Below are 24,101 nucleotides of genomic sequence, written 5' to 3' on the forward strand. Positions count from 1 at the left end.
TTTGAGGCCAAAGGAGGAGGAGAAAATTAGAAGGGAAAATATCAATAACCTCAAATTTCTAAGAGAATGCCCCTTGTCAATAACAGAAACATCCATATTGGATTGTTGCCATTTTGGTAAACCTTTATATATCAGGTATGTGCCTACAAATGTTTTTTTGGTTTTGCAAGGAAAGGCATCTAGAACAAAGTCTTTCTAAATAACATTTCTGTCTTTTAAAATGCTTGCTGGTAATGCCTCAACAAGTTCGAAGAATCGGTATACTCCTAGTGAGAGGTCGCCTTAAACAGAGGCCAGTGTGTTGGACTTGGAGTCAGGAAATCTGGGTCAATGATAAGGAATCTACTTGACCTCTCTTAGCTCATCTGCAAAATGACATTAGTAATACTTGCATTGCTCACCTCAGAGTTGTGAGAAAGGGAAGAGAGTTATCAATATTATTTCAGGTCAGCTTGATATTCTTATGTAGTTTAAACTTACAATAACATGCATCTTATTGTCTTATTATCTCTATGTTCATTTTGACTAATCTATTGTTGGTATAAGGAGAGCCCTGGCCAATATGAACTGACACCATGGTGTGGCAGGCCTCCATTTCTCAAGCTACTAGTACAACTTTCCATCCCATATGGGCATGCTTTCTCCACTCTCCCAGACAGGTGGCCATCTAGCCTCTGCTTGAATACTTCTAGTAACAGAGAGCTCAGTCTTTATCATGGCAACCTAGCCAATTGTTGGAGAATTCCAATTGTTAGAAAATTCTCCATATGATAAGCTGAAATATGACTCTGACCCCTTGTTCCTAACTCGTCACTGTCTAGTGATCATGAAGCTACCTTCTAGCACTAATTCTCTGACCCTATGTTACTACAAAGAAAGAGACAAGGACTCAGAGAGGTTGTGACATATCTAGTTACTGATAGACATTTCTAGATAACAGGTCTTCTGGGGCTGAACTCTTTTTCTCTAAGATCATCCTATCCAAACTAGGTTTCGTTCAAATATTTCTTTTTTTAAATTTTACAAGGGATTTTAGTAGAGCTTGTTCAAATTGGCCCCACCAAATTCACCAGACCTTTGAATAATATTCAGTTTCTGATGGATATGGTATCATCATTGCACTGAGTTCCATGACTTACCTTGTGGATTTATGACCCCCGGGGGTTAAAGCTGTCATTAGTCTCCCCTGCTTCTAGAATGTGTTCTAGATCACTTCCTGAATATGCATTTGCCTGCTCCACCAATACCTCCAGTAGCTGTGAGCCCAGAGACTGTCCCATATTTGGTGAACACATTTATTTTAAAGCCTATTATGAAAGCAAATTTCCAAAAACTGTGATAAAGTAAATCTAGGCTTCTATTAATAATCTTCTCACTGGAAAGCACTTCCCAAGACATTCAATGTCCCCAAAAGAGGCCATCTGGTCCACCAATTAGAATTACAGTATTTTAGAAGTGGAAGGGACCTTAGAGGGTCTTACTCCCTCATTTTTCAGAGGAAGAAATGGAGTCACCCAGGCAGTAAGGGGCAAAACCATTGCACCAACTCAGCTATTCAGACTGCAAGGTCATCGTTCCTCTTGTGTCCCCATACATCCTGTACCTGTTTATAGGCTGAGATTGTGGTGGGATGGATCAGGGAAAAGAGCCAAGAACCTCTCTGACTAGGTCCAAGACAACAACCCTGATACAAAAAAAGGCCATTATAAAAACCTGTAATTAATTTCCCAGGTAGAGCCATTCTTGTCAAAGTGGAATTATTCTACCAATTTATCAGTTAACAAAATATGGTCAGCATTCTACCTCTTGCCACAGATTGGTATTTGCTGCTCTTCTCACAGATCTCAAAGAAATTTCTAGAGCAATCCTTCCTCTACCTAGCTCACAGGACTGTAGTCTTTCATCAGAATCAAATGAGAGAACAGATGTGAAAATATCAAGTGCTTGCCCACCTCACAGGGTCGTCAGGACCAACATCCTGAATAGTTCATTAGTTTAGATTAGAGGTAGCCCCCAACATGCTCAGAGTATGGTATTCGAGAAGCCGGTTGTAATTCTTCAGGGCTAGGGCCTCACCCTAGCCGGTATACCTCCAGGCACTCAACAGCTGTTTACCAGCTAATCCAACAAATTTAGCTCTACTCTTTTCAACCAAGTTTAAGGCGCGGAAAGCCCTGAGAAAATAGCTAGTCCGAACCCTCCATTTTACAGAAGCGGATAGGTACCAAAGCTCAGAGTCTGCCGGGGAACCTAAGTCCTCGGTGGTCACCAGAGGAGCTTTGAGCATTTTCCACTGCCACCCAAGGGCAGAGCTAGGGGTGCGGGAATTTGCTTTCGCTGTTGCCCCCCTCAGCCTGCAAGATGCAGGTGAAAAGGGGACACCCCTGAGCCAGCCGTGGGGAGGTCTGCTTTCCTGGAAGACGTGAGGGAGAGCCCTCCCTCAGCTGTTAGTGTTATGATAAATGGCCGGGTCAGAAGCATAATCCCTTGTTCTTCGTGGGCGCTTTACGGTTTCCCGTGCTCTTTCCTAGCCGCGCTCTCATTTCATTCTACACAACGCACGGCTTGGGAATGAAAGGGAACGAGAACCCCAGGCTAGGGCCGAGGCTGTGGGTGGCCCGGCGGGGTGCTGCCCTCCCGACGAGCGTGCGAGCCAATGCGGTAGGGCCAGAGATGGTTGCGTCACGAGGGACCTCGCCATGGAATGTCTTACGGGGGAGCCACGGCCAAGGTCACTGGCCCTGACGGTCAGGCTCGCCAGCACCTGTGCGGCCTCTTGGTGCCTAGCAGCTGCGTAAATGGGGCTTCCCTCCCCAGCTGGAGCACCGGCCAACTCGCCAAATTGTTTTCTGGTTCTCTCCGAGAGCGATGCTGCAGCCCTCTACCCCCAGCCTGACCTCGGGGGCCAGTCCGGAGGCCCCGCGATAAGCTCCCTCTCCGGGGCATTGCCGTCGGAACCCCGAGCTTGGGCGCCGTGGCCTGCAGTCCACTTGTGAGCGAACCTGCTGCTCTGTCAAGGAACTGAGGCTCGGAGCCTAGGCTTCCCTCTCTGCAGGAGTGGGAAGAGAAGCTTACTCGTATCGACCCACCGGTTGTTCTGTTGTGTGTGGCAGGCACCTGAACGTAGGTGGGTGCTTTCGCTACCGTAACGCACTACAGGTTCACGGTCAGGGATTCTTCGAGCCGCGGAAGAGGCAGGGACTCTCCGATCTCAGCTAAATAATTACGGGCTGCTTGATGTCCAAGCATTGGCAAAGAGATGATCCCGTTTGCCTCGTAATTCCCAAAGTGTTCTTTTTAAATCTCAACCTAGACATCAAAAGTGAACTCTCCCTTGGTCGGGAAAGGAGAGGAGATAGCTTTTCCGTATATCCCAGTTGTTAGTGCTCTCCCCCACGTCCATTTTCCTCGTAATTACTTACGAATCTGCTATGTCTCCCCCGATCCTCCCACAGAGTGTAAGCTTCTGGAGGGATTTGGTTTTGATCTTTTTATGGGCTAGCACAGTGCCTACAAATCAGATGTTTGATAAATAACTGTAGAACTGGGGTAGGAAAAAGGGGGGGAACGTTATAATAGAGTAGGGGAAAAGGAGAAAGAAGAGAGAAGGGAGGAGACAGGAGAGGGGAAGGGGAAGAAGGAGAACAACGGGGACAGAGGAAAAAAAGAGGGAAGAGAAGTAGAGGGGAAAGTGGAAGATAAAGAGAAGGGAATGGAAAGAGATGATGGAGAGGGGAGGGGAGGGAGAAGACCAGAGGAAGGAGAGGAGGGGAGAAGTAATGGGGAGGGGAGAGGAACAGAGGGGAGACAGGGGAGAGGAGAGAATGTTGGTTAAATAGAAATTCCCCCTTCAAACCAACAGGTAAACATCACAACAGAAAATAAATGGGTTTCTCCTGGAAATATAGCCCCCATGGTTCCTAAAAATCTCCCAAATTCCTTTGACCATCAGAAATAGAACTCTTTGGTGGCTGATGCTTTTAAGTTTCAGCCTCTGAAATATGTTCAGTGCTACATCACTAGCTAGTAATTAAAAGCCAAGCCAAAACAAAGCCCCGGAATCCAGCCCTACCAACATGTGCTAGCTCAGATTTGAGCAGCCCCAGCTACTGGACTATGGGACAACATCACTACAGGCTGGCAAAAACGAATCCAAGCTATTTGACCTTAGCTGAGCCCACCCAGCCTTGCCTTTTACTCAGCTCATGTTGACTAGCAATCTCCCACTGGATTTGGAGAACCCAAGTTGCAATCCTGGTTCTGCTGCTAACTATCTGTGTGACCTTGGGCAGTTTACTTTCCTTTTAAGGACCTAAGGTTCCTTGTCTGTAAAAAGAGAAGATTGGACTCAATTGCCTGCAAGGTCCCTTACATGACTTTCAATTTTATTATCCCCTTATCATAGTACTAGCCTCCCATTCAGCCCAGTCCAATCACACACTACCTCCAGGCTCTCCTTTTGCTAATCTAGGTCTAATTCCACTGCTTCCAGTTTGGACCAAAGCACTCCCCTGCTTAAAAAACTATTGATCCCTCAGTAGAAGACAAATCTGGCATTCAAACCCCTCTATAACCTGGCTTCAACATACCCTTCCTGCCTTATCAAGTATTACTTCCCTTCACACATTGTAAGTTCCAGCCAAATCAGAGTCTCTCTTTTTAGTCTGCTGGTGAGGAAAATGAAGGGTTTGGACTACATGGCCAATCTTTAAGTTCTAAGTACAAGTAATCTGTGATCTGCCCCCCCTGGACTTTCGAGGCTCAGTGCTTTTTTTGCACATTCTCTTACAACAGTCCTCCCTTGTACCTTTGCCTATAGAAAGCAGGCAGAATTAGAAGGTAACCTTATCCTACCATTCATTCAACAATTCAATTCGATTCCACAAACATTTATGAAGTACCTACTATTTGTAATGCACTATGTTAGGCATGGGTGATATAAACCTGAAACAAGAAAGGATCCTGTCTCTTAAGCAGTTTGTATTCCTGGAATTTCCCCACATAATAGTATGTTAAAACTCTACCCATCCTTCCAGGCCTATCTTAAAAGCTGACTTCTCCATGAGGCCTTCCCTAAACTCTATGGCTCCTCTAAATTTCCATGGCACTCTAGAATTCATTCATGGCACTCATATACTGCCCTGAATTAAAGGTGTTTCTAGACACTAGCCTTTATGAGGGCAGTAAAGGTCTTAGTCATCTAACTTTCCGTCCTCAACAGCACCCGGCACACCTCTTTGTCCACAACAACTACTCCATGCATGTTACGTGAAGGAATTAAGGACTTAACTTCTCAAGGAATGAAAATCCTTTCTTCCAAGAACTCAATAATTAGTCTAAACTAGAACCACTCCCAAATCACAAAACTATAGAATTGCAGAATGTAAGAGTTAGAAGAGATCTCCAAGGCCATCTAGTCCAACCAATTTCTCAACAAGAATCATCTCTACAACATCTCTAGGAAGAGCCTCTTCTTGAAAACCTACAGTGAGGAGAAACCTCCCAAGGCAGCCCATTCCCCTTTGGGACAACTTCAATGATCAAAAAGGTCTGCTTGCCTTCCTTTTCCTTTCTGCCTTCCTTCCTGCCTTCCTTCCCCCTTCCTTCCTTCTTTCCTCCCTTCCTTCCCTTCCTTCTTTTCTTCCTTACTCTTTACTTCCCTTCCTTCCTTCTTTTCTTCCTTCCTTCCTTTTCCTTCCTTCCTTCCTTCTTTCCTCCCTTCCTTCTTTTCTTCCTTACTCTTTCCTTCCCTTCCTTCTTTCCTTCCATCCTTCCTTTTCCTTCCTTCCTTCCTTCCTCCTTCCTTCCTCCTTCCTTCCTTTTTCTTCCTTCTTTCTTTCCTTCCTTCCTTCTTTCTTACTCTTTCCTTCCCTGCCTTCCTCCCTCCCTCTTTCCTCCTTCCTTCCTTCTTTCCTTCTTTCCTCCCTTCCTTCCCTTCCTTCTTTTCTTCCTTACTCTCTCCTTCCTTCCTTCCTTCTTTTCTTCCTCCCTCTTTCCTCCTTCCTTCCTTCCTTCTTTCCTCCCTTCCTTCCCTTCCTTCTTTCCTTCTTTCCTTCCTGTCTTTCTTTCCTTCTTTCCCCTATGACATCGCCATTTTGCCAAAAGCCAAATCTATGTACGACCCAGCCTCGTCCCCTACCAATCTCTGTCACTTGTAAAGCTCTGCTCAATTCCTTCCCAAGAAGAGCTTAGTGTTGTTCTAACTTCTATCCTGAGTAAATCTGTTATACTATCAAACCAATCAAGTAGACCTCCTCCTCAAGGAAACACACGTAGAAATAGAGAATGCTAAAAATACCAGGAAGCTGCTCCATATAGCTTTACTGAGAGTTTACTGTACTTTGACAGTCTAAATCCTGCTAAAACATTCTCCCACCCATTTATAAAGAAAGCTACAGAGTTGATCAGTGACTCAGAATCATGGGATAGAAGGGAAAGACAGTATTCCAGCCATAAAATAATAGTTAATATTCAGACTGCTTACTATGTGCTGGGCATCATACTAAGCAGTTTACAAATATCGTTCTATTTGATCTTCAGAATAACCCTGGGAGGGAGGGGCTGTTATTAGTCCCATTTTTCAGATAAAGAAAGTAAAGGAAACAGAAGATGAGCTGCCCAGGGTCACACTTGAGGGATTTGGTTTTGATCTTTTTATGGCTTAGCACAGTGCCTACAAAGCAGATGTTTGAGAAATAATTGTAGAATTGGCATAGGAAAAGGGAGATGGATATTATATAGGGCAGCTAGTGTCTGAGACTGAATTTGAACTCAAGTCTTCCTGACTTCAGGCCCAGAGCTCTATCTAGTGTGCCACCTAGCTGCCTCATAGAGCTGGAGAAAGAGAATTGATTAATTCATATGCTCCCCACCCTCTGTTTGTGTGTGTGTGTGTGTGTGTGTGTGTAAATAAATGTACCTCGTTTATCAGGTAGGTGATCAGATATCTATAGTCCTTCTGAGAAGCAAGCAGGGTTATCTCCATTGGGCCCTAGATTTCAGTTTTTGCTTTCAATGATAAATAGCAAAGGGTGAGTGAACAGAAGGATGTCTTAACCCATTACTGATCCTATTAATTAAATTTCCTTGGAGAACATACCATCCTGCTACAAAATGGGATAGAAGAAGCAGAAAACATGAGGCATAACAGGAGACAACAAGCCAAAATAACTTCACCTTGGTTTCAGTGGCATATACAGATTCCAAAGAGACTCTGAAAACTTTGATAGCCCATTTGTAAAAAACAAATGACTCATAAACAGAAATTTTGGATGACAGTATTTAGAGGGATTCTTTTCAAGTTTGGTTGTCATAGCAAGGTCCATGCCAGCAAAACTGGAAAATGAAACATCAAGAAATTGTCTGTATAATGTTATTGTTTTATATAATTTAAACTTTCTCTATGTCTTTGATAAATATTAACACAGAGATGACTGTTCAACAATGCTCTGGTTATGAATGTCAATTGATATATGTCTAAATGGAAGGGGGTTCCCCCATATGATTCTATGTATAATATTGTGCTGATTGCATTAGGCCCTAGAATGTAACAGGGCTTCCTCAATGAAATTCAAGATTATTCAAAAGAGATCAACCTAGCAATCCATATAGGAAAAACAAAATGGATAAAAAATGTCTACTATCCAGATTATGCTATGCAACTGGATAGCAATTGCATTGAGTTAGTCGAACAGTATGTATCTGGGACAGGCACTGCAGATGGATTTAATATGAAGGCTAGAGTAGTGTGAATTGTATTTAGAAACCTGTTCAGTGCTTCTAGTGACCCTGCCACCCAGCCAAAACCCTCACTTTTTCAGCACAAATGTTCTCCTGGTGATACTATATGGTTGTAAATCTCAGAATGCCACAATCTATGAAGATTCATAGTTGTGGATGACCTAAAGGGCAATAACTCAGAGGAAAATGGAAATATACATGGTAGTGCATGTAGGTCACAACACAGTTGTATGTTCAAGATAGCAAAGCTTAAGGGATAGCATGAAAGAAATGTACGATAGGAAATGGAGGGGGACTGGTCATATATTAAGAACAAGGGATAACAGATGGACATCCAGAGTGGTGTACTACTACCCAGGAGAGAGTATGCTAGAATGGAAAGAGAACTGGGATCTGGGTCCCAAACCTGCCTTTGATGCTTACTGCATGTGTAAACATGGGCAAGTCTCTTCCCCTCTCTGGACCTCGGTTTCCTCATCTGTAAAATGAGGACAATGGACTAGATGACCTCTGAGATCCCTTCTAGTTGTAGATTTAGGATCCTATAATATAGAGGATGCCCTCCAGCACAACGTAAAGAATCTATCGGAGAACAGGGATAAGAATCATGCAGGATGAGAAGGTGTGGATGGGTTGGGATCTGCATCAATGAAGGAAATATTACAACTAGAAGAACACCAAATCAGTGAAGTATTGAAGTCTATATTTAATATGTGTATGTATTCTATGCTTGGAAATCCCACATTATCTTTTTTGTGGTGTAACAACTCATCTGTAAAATGGGGGAGGGAGGAATAAGATGATTTAGTACCCTTCAACTCTAATACCAAATCAGATAAAGTATTGAAAGCACTTTTCAAACCTGTAAGCACTATATAAATATGAATTATGATGATGATGATGATTATTATCTGATCTATGCTAAGCTATTAATCCTCTCAAGTTGCTTATAGAAATTGGGCATGGTTTAGATTTGAGTTCACAGGTATAAAACACTGGAGGCAAAGAGGATCTGGATTAGGTTAGAGGGGTTTAGGACAAGGATAGGGTCAGGGGATCGCTCTCCTTGTCACTTTTAAGAATTCCCTAGGGTATAAGGAAGTTAATGGGGAGAAAGTCTTTGGTAATGTCATATAATAGAAAGAACACTGAACTTGGAAGACAGAAAACCTGGGTTCAGATCTCACTACTTACCACTTACTATGTGAAATTGTGAAAGCCACCTCACCTCCCTAAGCCTCTTATGTAAAAGGAGGGATATGTACTAGGTAATTGTTAAGGCTCCTTCCAGCTCAAAAATCCTGTGATCCCTAATTCATACTCCAACCTTAGCTAGGAAAAAGGGAAGATGAACACCAGACGTGGAAGGGGAGCTAGCTACTGAGGCCAGATTCAGGATAGGCCTCTTTGGAGAGGACAGAGATAACTACAGGAAGAGGTTACCTGAGGCTTATTTTATGTCATGGTTGACCTAAGTCATTACTCCCATCTCCACAAGCCAGCTAGGTGGCACAATGGGGAGAGTACTTGACCTGGAATCAGATATATAGGAGTTCAAATCCAGCCTAAGACATAGCTGTGTGACCCAGGGCAAGTTACTTGTTTGCCTCAGTTTCCTTATCTGTAAAATAAAGATAAAAAATAGCACCCACCTCAATTGTGAGGATCACCTGAGATTGTGTCAAGTGCTTAGCACAGCGTATAGTACATAGTAAACACTATATAAATGTTGGCTGTTACTTTATTTTTATCTCCACCTTATCTCCCTCCTTTTCACTCCTGTTGCTGTTCCTACCCCTGGTTTTTAGCCTGGTCCTAAGGCATTTCTTGAGGCCTTCCCCCATCCCTACATCTCTATGCCTAAAATGGGGGCAATGGTATCATCAAGCTAGGTGGCCTGATGCCTTTTCCCTGATAGAAGGCTATACCCACCCTGATCATACTTGACATAGCCTGAGAGATAACCTTTTCCTTGACTTGACAACTATTGATTTTTCCCTCCTCAAACAAGACAGGTAAGATCTTCATTTCTCAAGGTCTTTGCCATGGTCTTTGCATTGATTTTGCATAAGTTGAAGTGAAATCCTTCTTTGAGTTATTATTTTCCCTGAATGGGCTACAATGGGAGCTTTGAATGTGGCAATTTTGACTGTATTCAAAGTTTTGGACTACTGTAGGTTTGTGACCTTCAATTCAATTAAATTCTTCACATGTTAATTAAACACCTACTACGTGCCAGGCACTGTAAATGAATCAGTCCCTGACTTCAAGGTGCTTAGAATATAAAATCATAAATGTAGAACTAGAAAAAATTTCTAGAGGTTCCATCATTCAACCCCTTCATTTTACAGGAGAGGAAACTGAGACCCAAAGAAATTAAATTACTTTCCCAATGTCATACAGGTAGTAAGTGCTAGAGGCAATAGTCAAACTCAGGTTCTCAGACCCCAAAGGTTCTCACAATAAGACACTTCCTCTCTGAGCTTATACTTTACTACCCCTTATTATATACCTCCAGCATCATAAAAGCACGGTGGCCCTAGCAATGAATGAGGGTGTCCCTCTTCTTTTCATCAGATTGGCCCAATCCTATGGAATAACACCCTGTGTTGTAAAATACTTTGGACTTGACAGAACATGTCCATATTCAGCTTTGATACTTCAAGTGGCATTTAAAGGAGAAAAAAATTCCATTCAAAAGAGTCAGCTTGGCCTGCACCATTTTCTCCATCTCCTCGTGAAGGGAAAGGTTGAGCAGGTCCATTAGGAAAGGCAAGCTAACCATAGAAGTTCCTCTGCCATGGACAAGGACCTAATGAGTCTCATTAGGGCAGAGGGACAAACACTTAAGGCTGGGTAGATTGCTCACCACAGTCTGGTTTTTGTACTGACCACCTGGTCTAGGATTTTTACAACAATTCCCCATTTCCCATTATCAGTAGCTGGCCAGAAAACCCTGGCCTTCTTAGTAGGCTGCATCAGAACTGCCCTGCTAGGAGCAAAGATGCCACTGAGAAGGGTAAGCTGGGGGAGGTGATCAGGGCCAGCCCTGGTGTATAATAGCTCAGTTCACCTCCTGTTTCCTCATGACTGGCTGATTGGAAAAGGGTTCTAAGAAGCATCCAGTACTGAATCTGTACCATGGTCACGGCTGGCATGAGCTATGGGAATCAGAAACCCAGGTCTCAATCAATCCAAGTGCTATTTTTGAACTGGAACAGTAAATGCTTCATTTCATTTCTCCAATTGGCCAATAAAGGCAATGTGGTAAGAATTTTTTTTGGCCTATGTCTGATGGTGCAAATACTTTGTCTTAAGGGCAGGCATGTGTACAAACACACACACACACACACACACACACACACACACACACACACAGATACTAATTCACCCAAGGCTTAAAGGTTTTTGTTATCTCTGAGCTTCCATTGGCTTCCAATTCTAGCCAATATTTTTGGCCTCTCCTATGACTTTTAGACACAGTGCTTTTCCAGTTCTGAAATTCTCTTGCCTATAGCAGACGGCCAAAGGACGGGGTTGGAGAGAACAAAGCTGAGAGATTACAAACTCAACACCCAAAAAACCTTGTCATATCCTGGGGTTTCTCACTGGGCCCACAATTTAAATAATTGTTTTAAAAGATTGCACAAAATGGGGGTGGGGAATTCACCAGGACATGTTCCCACAAAGCAGGTAGTTGATTTTCAATGAAAAGCAAAAAGATTGAAAGGGATTCGCCAGAAGCTTGTGTGATTGGACTGCTAATGAGCCCCTGGCGTCACTGACAGCCCTGCTCCCTCTCCCTCTCTCCTTCCCCTCTTTTATGAGCCAGCTGGAAATCAGGGAATTACATGCTAAGGAAAACCCTTCATCTAAACATAGAATTATTCTGAACGAGGATCAATGCAGCCCAGCTAATCAGCTTACCAACTGAATTAATTTTTATTTTTTTTTGTATTTCCAAGGCTGCATCTCCTGTTGAGACCCAAGAACTTTAGTAGTAGTAATAATAATAATAATAATAAAAATTTGGTTGCATTGGTGAAAGGAGTGTTTATATATGAACAGTCACTTCTGAAAGCGCCTTCCCTGCCAGCCGCTCTGCAGATAATCATTGCGATCAATCAGTACCAACTCAGAATAACCTACTTCGCATGAAGTTATTATCAGAGTACATGGTCAAAGCAAAGGCCATTTTCTTTTTAAAAATCGGGCTTGGTGACCATGCTGTGCCCAGGAAATGTGTTAGTGCCATTAATTTTATGAAAAATATGTTTTCAGCAACCAAGCTTTGATTTTTTTAATGCAATGTACTTGAAGACACAAAACAGCATCACTAATCAGCTAGAGACAGCTGGGAAATTCTGTGACATCATTTCAGGAGTCGTGTAGTAATTTTTTGTGGCTTAATTCACTTTCCAGATTCAATTCAATTTAACAAGCATTTATTAAGTACCTCTTATGTATTAGGCACTGTACTATCTGCAAGGAATCCAAACACCAAAAATGAGAGAGTTCCTGCCTTTAAGGAGTTTACATTCTTCTAGAGGGAGGAATACAACATATACACTAATAAGTCAATATGAGATCTGTACAAAATAACTACTGAGATGGAGGAATAGAGACGTCTGGTTGGAAAGAACATTTCCCTGGAAAACAGGAAGCAGCTCTTCCACTGGCTAGCTTTGTGACCTTGGCTAAGTTACTTCTCTTTTCTGGGCCTTGGATTTGTTCTCTATAAAAATGAGAAGATTGGACAAAATGATCCTTAAGATCCCTTATGGCTCTAATGTTCTAAGTGTTTTCTAAAGGTTAAGTACAAATAAGGCCAGTGAAGAAGCTATCTATACAAATAAAATGTCTGTCTTTAGTTAAAAGGTTTAGTTAAAATTGGATTCACCTTGTAAGAAAACTGGGTGCTTTTCAGAAGACTATACTTATTACTAAATGGTAGGCTGGACAGTAAACACGATGTCCCTCAGGTACCTAATATGGAGGCCCTGGTGCTATATTTTGTTCCTGCCCCCTGCTCTATCCCTAAGAAGTCTGGAGAGGCTGTTGAGGCCTGGACCTGTTATGAGAGTGTTGTTATGCTCAGCTCTGCTCAGTAACTGGGGATCTGGGAAATAATGGAATGGCTCTGCGGTCTGAGAGTCATCTTTAGTCTCCACACCATTTTGAATCTTCATCCCAACAAGATTCCTGGCAACCCTAATCATTCAGCACAATGTGGTAATTCAGGCCAAACAAGGAAGAGACTAAAGCCACTTTATGATCTTTGGGATCAAAGGTGTTTCATCCATCAGACAAAGATTTACTGAGTATAGTAGCTGGTATGTCCAACTCTGTAGTAGGCCATGTGTTGGAGTGGAGATTGGGGGGGAGAGGTAGAGTGATTTGCCTCTGGACAAGGAACTTAGAATCTAGCTATGAAGATAAAATTTATACAGAATTAGAGAAGCTTAGAGCTAAAAAAAACCACTGAGTACAACTCAATCTACAGAAGAGGAAACTGGGGTCCAGAGAGAGGAAGTAACTCACCCAGTGGGTGCCTTGACTCTTTTCCACTATGCCATGATGTCTATAAACCAGTAGCAGTGAGTATGAAAGAGACAATAAGAGTTGGAGGAGTCAGAAGCTGGACTGTCTTCTGAAGAAACAGAAGAAGGCATGTACTTCTCCTGGTAAAAATGATGATGTTGAGTAAGGCATTTCATTTCTCTGTGCCCAGGTTTCCACCTCCCTACAAAGAGACAATTGAACTAAATTTTGAAGCTCTTAACATTCTCTAATGCTAATATGAAATGAATGGAGACTTTCTAAAATCAGCTGGAATTCGGCCTTAAAATATGGCCTCCTTGTATCTTAGAACTTAATTCAATAAAAGAAAGGGCCTAAGGCTTCTAGAACAGAATTCATGTTAGTTGGTCCTAGGAAAATCCATGAATACTTTTAGGTACCAATAATCTACTGCAAAAGTCTGGTCCATTCTATCAAACCTCTTAGGAGATCCAGTGATCAGATATCATTCTTGTATGTTCCCATGAACCCTAGAACATAGATTGTATTTTTTTAAAGAAGAAAGAACAGATTTCTAGGGATGGGTTTTTAAAAATGACCAATTAAATCTGACAATCAGAGAAGAGTTGTAATAAGGTAACTGGTAGGTTCTGAAGTGCTCTCAATTCTACAGCCTTCTCTCATAGCCTTCTCACATACGCTGAGGCATTTGATATAAATCACTGATGTGGAGACAGTCAATTTGATTATTATTAATTTTGTTGGTATAATTGCAATGATAAGAGTATATCTCAAAAAGAACAAGGAAAGCTAGCCTCTCATGAAATATAGAGGGAGGCGGAGGCAGAGGGGTTGCTTTAGGCACCATAGGGCTACTGTTCCAGAATGGAAGAGTAAGGGAGTACTTGTAATACTGCAAGAGGGGAAGGCTTTGGATTCTCCATTATAATTATTTGTTGAAATTAGTTATTAAATTTCCTCACAACTAGCCTCGGCCCTAAAACAAAATTGTAATGTAGACCAAATCTGGTTTTTGTGCTTTCCCATCAACCCTTTCCATACTCTTTCCTTTCTGTGTCCCCTGGGCCCCCAAGTGTCCAATCTGAAACCTGTCCAGGAGGGCCATGATCTGTGAGATTAATACTTATAATGGTTTAGGATTGTTGTTCACAAATTGATTTGTATTTGAATTTGTATTTGATTCTGGAAGACCAAAATTTTTAAGACCCAAAGGAATGAATTTCTCATGGTGGAATTTTAGGCCAGTAGGGGGAGATGTTTTGGGGACAAGCAATATTTGGATCACTTTGTGTACTCATAAAGCTGGCTTTAGCTATACACCTACTTCTTTGAATAGGGTATTCTGGAAGACCCAAAAGTTTTCAAAACCCAAAGGAATGAAGGTCTAATTGTAGAATTTTAGGCCAGTGGAGGGAGATGCTTTGGTAAAAACAGCTCTCAAATTGCCTTGCCTACCAATAAGGCTGCCTTTTGATACACATTTACCTAGTGGGTAGGCACTAACATTTCAATCTGTCAAAACCACTTTAGCCATCTTGGTGATATTACTCATACCAGCCAGATATTGTTCTTCAGCCTTTTTGGACATCTGAATTCCAGAATGGAGGCCCAGATATACAGAAACATCTCCATATTTTGATGTTTGATTGTTGCCAGGTGGGCAGCAGCAAAGTTATCTGATGAACTTTAGTTCTGGGACCATCTAGATCAACAGCAAGATGGTTCAGGATGCTTCTGTTGACTCCTGAAAGGATGCTTTTTAATATAACACAAACTGATATTAAAGATTCTCTCTTTCTGGGATTTTAAAGGACTCTTAAGATATGCTTCTGTGATTATGAGCTGCCCAACAGTAAATAAGAGAACTTTATAATAAAAGAAAGAAGTTATTATAATACCAGAGAGAATGTTATAACACCAGGGAGACTTGAGGGTCTGTTATTAATATCATACAGCAGTGAAACACTGACAGAGGTATCACATTTGGAAGTCATTTTTAAAGAGGTAAAATAATCCTGTTAATCTTTAACCTTCAGTGATACAGTGCAAAGAAATTCCCACATCCCCAGTTAAGGCTAAGCCTTTCCTCTCTAGATTTATTGTCAAAATGCTCCCTTTCTTCTGGTTAACTATTAAAAGATTTAATAAACAACTACATAAAATCCTGGGTCTTGTGTACTCAAGGCTTTCCCAGTCTTCTCTCTGTCATTCCAATTCTTCCCACCATCCTTCCATCTTCTTTTTAGCCTATGCCTTTGAGACACTCTGGGGACAGCTATATTTTCATCAATAGACAACCACCAAACTCCACCAAAATAGACCCTTGATCCAATTACTTTGATCTATCATAAAACTGGCCATCACTGCCATATGAGGGTCTTATTGTACCATAATCCACATTAGTCATGATTTTGAACATCTTAATTCAATGGACAACTGGAATCACGTAAGGTCTACTGATATGGCTCAACAGCTGGCCTGGCTTCCATTGCTCACAATGGAAATGGAAAAGAATTTCCATCTCTAAGAGGGAAAATGAAGGGGCAAGGAAAAAGAGGCAGAACCTAGGAAATGAAAACTGCTGTATGGAAAAAAAAATGGTCTGTCTGTATGGATAGATCCAGTACATGGCCAGTCATGCCTGTCAGTTAATCAACTGGTCATTAAAATGGACAAACAAAAAATTAAATGACGAAGAGCCAGCTCTGAGGCCAAATGTGAGTACAGCCATAGCTTTTTTTGCCTGTGAGTCAGCACAGGAGCTGCAGAGGACAGACCTAATCAGGAGCTCAGTGAAAGCATCAGACATGGTCTGTGCCCCAAAACAAGCAGGTTTCTTTCCTCTGGTAAGGTTAACGGCAAATTGGTGGCCCATAGTAGCTGGATTTTAGTTGTGATATGAGTGACAAACTCAGAAAGATACTTCTTTCAAGGAGGGAGACCCTCTCCATGGGTGTTGTGTTTTGTTTTGTTTTTTAAGAAATCCACAAATCACACCTGCTTGTGAGGTCCACAGTTGATTGAATCCCCTCACTGAGAAAACCTGCTTATTTCCAAGACTAGGCTATTTATGTTTGTTGCATTTTTAAAATTAAGTCCTTTGAGAAGGTGGGTATTACCAGGGGCCACAAGCATAGAAGTAAAACATCAATTAAAAATAAAACAAGTAAATATAGCAGCTATATATATACATACATATATATATACATACGTACATATATACACATGTACATGGGTATGTGTATGTACACACATACACGCTCTGGTCAACTCTCAATTAATTGCATTGTATTTGCCATAGCAAATCTGTAATTGTGAGATGGCTTTCCCCTACTTATCTGTTCCTTACTCTGTCCTCTGCCCCCCTCCCCACTCCTTGCCCCTCCACATACCTTTGAGACTCTTGCTATCACAAATGTGTACTTAAAGAATATTTCAATATTTTTAAGCATTGTAAGGTAAATTTACTATCAAAATAAATGTGGCCATTCAAGATCTTTGGATTATTCAATGTTTTGGACTATCTATATATGCATATAGGTGTATACTATATATGTATACATACAATAATATTTACTTTCCCACCCCAATATCACAAATAATTGAGAGCCGGATGCATTTTAAGTCAACCTTACAATGCGACTAAGCTGGAAAATCCTTGGTTTGCTTTAGAAAAGGAGAAAGAAAGGGATGATCTAATAACGTCTCACCCAGTGCCTGATCTCTTCATTCTTCTTGCACTTCTCCCATATATTCCAGGGTCAACTGCTGACCCTCACATTTTGTTGCCTTCTTCTTTTCTCTTGTAGGTTGCAATTTAGAGCCAATTTTAGCAGCTCCCTGTCCCAACTTTGGTTTCTACATATAGATGAGAAGGGGTCGGGGTGGGAGAGAACAATTCAAACCTACCTGCATTTCTTTACCTAGGAAGACACTTCCATTCTATTTGTAACCCTAGATAATGGTAGATATATTTGAAGTGGAACTAAACATAGGTAAATGAAATATTTAAGTAATTAGGGTAGACACTACTGTTCATTGGTTTCAGTCATGTTCAACTCTTCATGAGCCCATTTGGGGTTTTCTTGGTAAAGATACTGAAGTAGTTTGTCATTCTTTTCTCCAGCTCATTTTACAGGTGAGGAAACTGAGGCAAACAGGGATGAATGAGTTGCCCAGGATCACACAGCTAGTTAGTGTCTGAGGACACATTTGCACTCAGGTCTTCCAGGCCCAGTATTCTATCCACTGCAGCACCACCTAGCTGCTCCAGACACTACTAGCATCCCTCATTAGACTGAGATTTCTCAAGGGCAAGGACTCAGTTCGGCTTAATCTTTGCTCATTATATGGTGTTCTGAACATAGTAAACATTTGTAGAAGGTAAATATTTCTATTTGTAGAAGGTAAAATATTCTCCATTTATTGGTTGTAACAGAAATATGATCTTCTTTGTATTCTTCTAAGTGTTCCTAGCTGCTGATCAGCCTTTTTCACTCCCATCACTTTATTGGTGAAAATCCTAGGTTGCTAGTAAAATTTAATCGGTATCTGCTATTATCACTGAATATGATAATGGCTATCATTTCTATTACACTTTACAGTTTACAAAGTGCTTCCCCCACAACCATCCTGTGAGGTAGGGGATTTGAGGATTATCAACCCCATTCATAGAAAAATCTGAGACTGAAAGATTATGATTTTCCAATTTCACATAGGTAGCAAGGGGGTAGACAAAATTTGAATGCAGGTCTTTTGACACTTAAAAGGACATTAGACTGAATCGAGGTCCTCAGACCCTCAGCTTTCCTTGGTATATCTTGGTACATGAATAAATCACTAGTCTAGCTAAGGTGTCATTATCATTACAAAAAGGATAAAGAATATTGCTGCATCCTTTGGTACAACTGGTATGTCTAGGTCCCATCTTTATATTCTAGCAGTCTTGCACTTAGCATTGGTGCTAGGATCCAGGGACTGTAGGACTTAGAGCTGGAAGGACCTTTGGAAATCATCTAGTCTGCCTTCTTCCATTTTATAGAGGAAGATAGTGAGACCCAAAGAGGAGAAAGTAACTCAGACAAGGTCACATAGGTTGTAAATAGCAGAGCAGCTTTTGCATGTAGATCCTATGACTCCAAATCAACATGATTCCCTACATATACTGTAGTAAGAGAACAGACAACTGAAATCCAGAGGAAAAAGCAAAGCATCATGTTTCAACCTTCTCCTCCACTACCAAATCTTTGCCCAGAAGGATTAGTAAATAGCTAAATAGAATGAGGTGAATTTGATCTGCCCATCCTTGGGTGAGGGAGCTAATAAAAACTGCATAAGACAAGCTAGCAGTAGGGATAAGAGAAGCAATAGGTTTGGAAAAATCCCACATTCAAATTCACAATTTATAAAGCACTTTCACATTTTGGATTTCATGTGATCCTCACAATCCTATCAGGGAAGCAGGGCAAGGATTATCATTACTATTTGACAGGTGAGGAAACTGATCTTCGAAGAATAAGTGATGTGACTTGTTCAAGGTCACACAGGTAGTAAATAACAGAACTTGAAGCCACCATGTCTCCCAATTGAGTCCAGTATTCTTTCCATTCCAATGTCAGTCTATAATAGCAAATGGCTGTGATTAAGGGGAAAACAGTCTGCACATTGCTTATTAACTGCATTTCTTTTAAAACAGGCAAATGAAATCAGCATGTAGACATTTCTTGACCACACATAATATATGCCACTGGGAAAGAAATGCACCTTTTAACTTTACCTTTTACTTAATTAATTCACTCTTGGGTATAATACAAGAACAAGGCTTCAGTTTTTTCCCCTAGCATATGCTGGACACACAGTAGGTGTTAAATAAATCCCTAGCAACAACCTGATGATTGGCATTAAGGAATCAAATTTCTGGATCGTGAGAGATCTTTCTAGCTCTAGCTCTCCCTGGGCAAAGGGGAGGGGGGAAGGAAGGAGGGAAAGCTCTTCTGCTAGACTCCTTATTTCAGTACTGACTGTACTACACAAGGACATATGTAGCTGAGACAGTCTGGTCAAATGCTCTGCAACCTCTTAATTAATCTCCATACTCTTGTTCTTACACCATCCTTATGAAGGAAGAGGGAGAGGGGAAAAAATCAAAACAAACTAAAGCAAAATGCCACACAGTTGTCTGTGCCAGGGCAAGCTGGTTGTAAAAAGCAGGTTTCTGACCGAGTGCCAAGGTTCAATGGCCTTAAACCTGAGGGAAGACCCAATTTTGGAAGCAGACAGCAGAACATTTCATGGTCTATATCTAGGTCACTCGAGGAAATGCTGACTTTTCACGGCATAGCCACAGCTCTGAAATAAATCCATTTAAACAAGGAGGAACATCCAGGCTGGGTCACACTATAATATACTGGGGTGCCGTGTCAGGCTTGGGAATCTATTTACAAGGTAAATCCTTCTGAGTGGGTTATCCCACAGTGATTCCTACAGAGACAGTAGGTATCATTGGAATAGGGCGCTTCATCCTGATTAGTAATGAAACGACCATCTGCCAAGCAAAATCAGGCAGTAAAGTGGCGCTAATCAGGAAGATGACAGCAAAGTTAGTTCTGAACTAATTGTCCTTCTGTTAAGTGAGGAGCAAAGGCATACTGGCGCTACTGAGGCTTTGAGGTGCGTCTCCCAGAGCTGCAGATGCACCCTTGAAGCACTATTTCAAAATACATATTACTGCCATTTAGGAGGCAGAGGGTATATCCAGGGGTGCTTGGAATACTGATGCACCCAAGGCAATCAGAGTGCTGACAAAAAACCACATATCCATTTTAGAATAGCTAAAACATGGATACTTTATTTCTGCTTTAACCCACATTTACAAACTTGTTAGGCAGTGCTGGGAGGCTGCCTGAGACTTTTATGTAATAGGTGATATGCAGCTGATATGTTGAAACCCTGAAGGTGAGGTTCCCTGAGATGATAACTGCAGTTCCTATGAGTCCTACAAGATTGTGGTGGTGGGGGGAGACTGAAGAATATAATAGTGAAATTCTTTATGGAAAAAACCACAGCCCAGTTGTCCTTTGGCAATGGGCAAACCAAGTGAGAGAGAGCAAGTTGGGCAAATCTTCCAATCTAGACAAATCTGTTCCCTAGGGTTTCATTTCATCCATTACTGAGGATTTCATGGCATCAGCTCTAGAGGTGTCAGTACAGGTTTGGCAATATAGCAACAAGTATGATTTAATTCACCAGCCATATATCACTTTATTACTCTAGATTGTGACTCACCATTTACATTCATCTGCAATAATCCTCCCTTTTTCCTTCCTTCCCCCCTCTCCCCACCACCCTGTGGTTAGGAGAATACAACAAATGCTGCCAAATTGGGGTGGGGGGGCTTTGCTTCTGGTGGCGCAGGATGGGTTTCCACTTCTGCGGCTGCAAACCCAGGTACCTAATATTCAGGAAGTGCTGAGAATAACCATCGCCATCACAGGGATTTGACAGCAAAAAAGGTTAAGGAAACTAGCTCCCCCCCACCTTGTTCATATCCCCAGAAGCCATGATTAGAGATAGAAGGGTACAAGCTGGAAAAGGGGGGAGGTTGCTATGACCCACGCCTTACAGTCATATTTCAGGGCACTGAAGCACACCTTAGATCAGGATGACTGGCTCTGATGGCCTTTCTGAAAACTGGAAAGTCACAATCCTGCAGAGGCTTCAAACTGCCTCAGAGGGCAGGTGGCTTTTGACACATCTCAGGCTAACATGCATGTAAAAATTTCCACTTGGGCCCTTCTCAAAACAGATTCTTCTCACCCGCTCTTCTCCCTCCCCACTCCTCCAGCTTTCTATAGCAGAAAAGAGACGGGATATATGGCGCGCTTCAATAAAAACAATTTTTAAGCATGCCAAGAAAGTAGATTTCTCTCAAGGTCCTTATTATCCCGTTTGAAAATACTGCCTTGTGATTCTGCTGGAGTCTAACAGCGACTTTCCCCCTTTCCTAACCATTTGGTAGGTAAGGTGCTCCCAGCCAGACAGCCAAAGGGAACACTTTCTCTTTTCCTGCCTACGTGTTGGAAACTACAAGGTATAGCTAAGTCACTGCGCCTGTTAAGTTGTCTTATGGAGTTTCCCCGGTGGAGATGTTCTCCGAGCTCAGACTGACGGCCCCTTGGCTCTGTATAGCCCTCCCCTTATATGGTAAAGACTGCACTGTCCACGGTACTAAAAATCGCTACCGAAATGTACGCGTTTTCAAAACCGAGCCACGCAAACCCTGGGGCGAGGGAGGAAGAGGGACAGAGAGACTCACAGAGACAACAGAGAGAGGGAGACAGAGACACACACAGAGAAAGGCCAGGGAATTGAGCATTCCCATGGCATTTCCCATGAGTCAGATGCCCCGATTGCGGGCAGCGAGTCCCTCAGCATTCTCAGGATCCTGCCCTAAAACTCGGCACAAGTCCTGCAGACATGCCCGACCACTGCATCGCATCACCTGATTTAAGGGGCTGCCGAGCTGGAGCTCGTCTAGAGGGACTAGAAGCCAAGCAGACGGGGGATAGACAGAGATGTTCGTGCAGTACAGAGGGAAGTATTCAGGCACATTGGAGAGGCATGCCTGCGTCTGTAACCCCAAAGCGCTCCATGCCCCCTCAGCCCCTTCCCCAGCGGCTCCCAGCAGCATGCTTTCTCCCTCAGCCAGCCCTGAGAAGCCTTGGTTCAATCACTCAGGTTGGGGAGGAATCACCAGCTGAAACAGCATATGGGGTTGGTGTCAGTTCTAACTGAACTAACTAGTGCCCGAAAACAAGCCACCCACCCCACGGAAGCCCAGCAGCACATCGCACACAGGCAGCAAAACACACATACACACACAGACAATATGTGGAGAAAACGGTCGTACCTTTCAGCCAATCCACCACTTGCTTAGGCAGCCACTTGCTAATAGGCTCCATGACCAGAGCCATCGTGAGATGACTTTCTCACTCCTACCAAGATGAGAGAAGGAGGAGAGAGCGTCTTCCTTCCTCAGAGCATGGCTTGGAGGTGAGGGCTGAAGATATCTGACAATGCAGCCCAAAGAGGAGACGGTGCCGTGTCCCTCTAGGTTCCTCCTGCACTGATTCAGTAATGTATAAAATTACACACTGATCAGCTCTAGCCCCTCCCCCCACTGCACGCAGCCTGCAACAGACTGGAGCGCACTGAATCAGGAAATGGTGCAGTATGTATACCCTTACTACAAGAGTCTGTCCAACCCCCTTGCCACTCACACCCCAGACAGATCACATTCGAGAACCCCTCCCAGAGGGGAGGCCAGGCTCAGAACTGTCTGTCTGTCTGCAGCTTCCTCCTTCCAATCAGCTTTGGGTCCTGGGGAAAACAGCACAACTCTAACTTGGTGACTGCTTGTCTAGGCTTCGCAGCAAATCTGCTGACTGTCACTCAAATGAAAGGGAAGATAGAAATCTCATCATTCAGTTGGCATCGCCCATAACGCTGGGCACTTCAATCTTGATAATGCAGAATGCTGCCGGAAGCTTGGAGTCGATGACCCTAATTTGAATCTCAAAATGAATATTAGATTCAACACTCAACACTTGTGAGAAATAAGGAGATAAAACTCAGTATTAGAAGTGCAGTCCACTCCATCAGTGTCCTCTCTACTTTCTAACCTCTTCTCACCTCCCCCACCTGCATACCCAGGCTTTAATTTCTCAAAGTCAATCAATTCTATTGTTGAATTTATAGACAGATTCCAAATTGAGAGCCATGAGCCTAATGAACTTTTGTTCATTCTCACATAATTAGCCACAGGTGCCACATCGGCCCAGAGCACTGTGACCTGAGTAAAGATATTATGCTGTTATTTGTGAAGTGGAATGGGTGTGGGGGGAGAGGGGGATTAGAAGGTTTTGAAAAAAAAAATCCAGAGCTCATTTTTTTAAAGAAGGATCACATATTGACAGACTGAGGTCCCATTTTCCAGTCTACAAAGCACTAGGGCCGTTTCTGAAGGAAATGGTGCTTCTAGGACCAGTTGAGTATCTACTGCACTTTGGCAGTTCTTCTTTCTTTGCTAAATAGGGTCTGTAGCCAACCCAGTGCTGGGTATCTCATTGCTGAAGTGCTTTGGAACTTCACTATGCCCAAAAAGGCATTAATGGAAGACTTTTGCCAGACATTCAGAGCCAATTTCAGTGTATGCAATTTTGTGTTTGCAATGGCAAAGTTAGGGCAAAATCACCCAGGCTGACTAATTTGCTATATAACTACTGCAAAACCTTAGCTCTTTAGAAAAAAAAAAACATGGATTCACGGTTTCGGGGGGCTGAGTTTTTGGATAGCTGAGGATTTACCCACATTATGAATGTATGAGTGTGTGTGTGTGTGTGTGTGCTCACACACACACATGTGCAAGCTCTCAAGGGTGCGATCAAGCAGGAGCATGCCTGCTTATCTCCCCTCAATGTCTTGAAGTCTGGCTTCTGACTCTACCAGTCAACTGAAATTATACTCTCTAAGGTTACCAATGATTTCTTTTCTTTCTCTTTTTTTTGAGGCAATCATGGTTAAATGACTTGCCCAGAGTCACACAGACCAATGATTTCTTAATTGTTAAATGAAATGGGCTTTTCTCAATCCTCAATTTTTTTCCTCTCTGAAGCTTCTGACACTTAATTCCCACCTACTCCCAACCCGTATAATCTTTCCTTCCTCTACTTTCATGACATTGCTCTCTCCTGTTTCTCTCCCAACCTGTTGGACTATTCCTTCTCAGTCTCCTCCTTTCCTTGATCATCATTCATTTTCCC

At 42.4% G+C, this 24,101-nt stretch overlaps 1 protein-coding gene across 1 annotated transcript in view; it reads right to left on the minus strand.

The window, feature by feature from the left end:
* The window catches only part of LOC118832811 (connector enhancer of kinase suppressor of ras 2-like), a 566,603-nt gene extending 544,350 nt beyond the window's left edge, over positions 1-22,253 (minus strand). Inside the window, exon 1 of the mRNA XM_036740170.1 lies at positions 22,190-22,253. Coding sequence (XP_036596065.1) covers positions 22,190-22,253 — 64 coding nt within the window. The remainder of the gene's footprint in view (positions 1-22,189) is intronic.
* Positions 22,254-24,101: the final 1,848 nt, after the last annotated feature.

The sequence above is a fragment of the Trichosurus vulpecula genome, chromosome X, assembly GCF_011100635.1.
Source record: "Trichosurus vulpecula isolate mTriVul1 chromosome X, mTriVul1.pri, whole genome shotgun sequence".
Classification (NCBI taxonomy): domain Eukaryota; kingdom Metazoa; phylum Chordata; class Mammalia; order Diprotodontia; family Phalangeridae; genus Trichosurus; species Trichosurus vulpecula.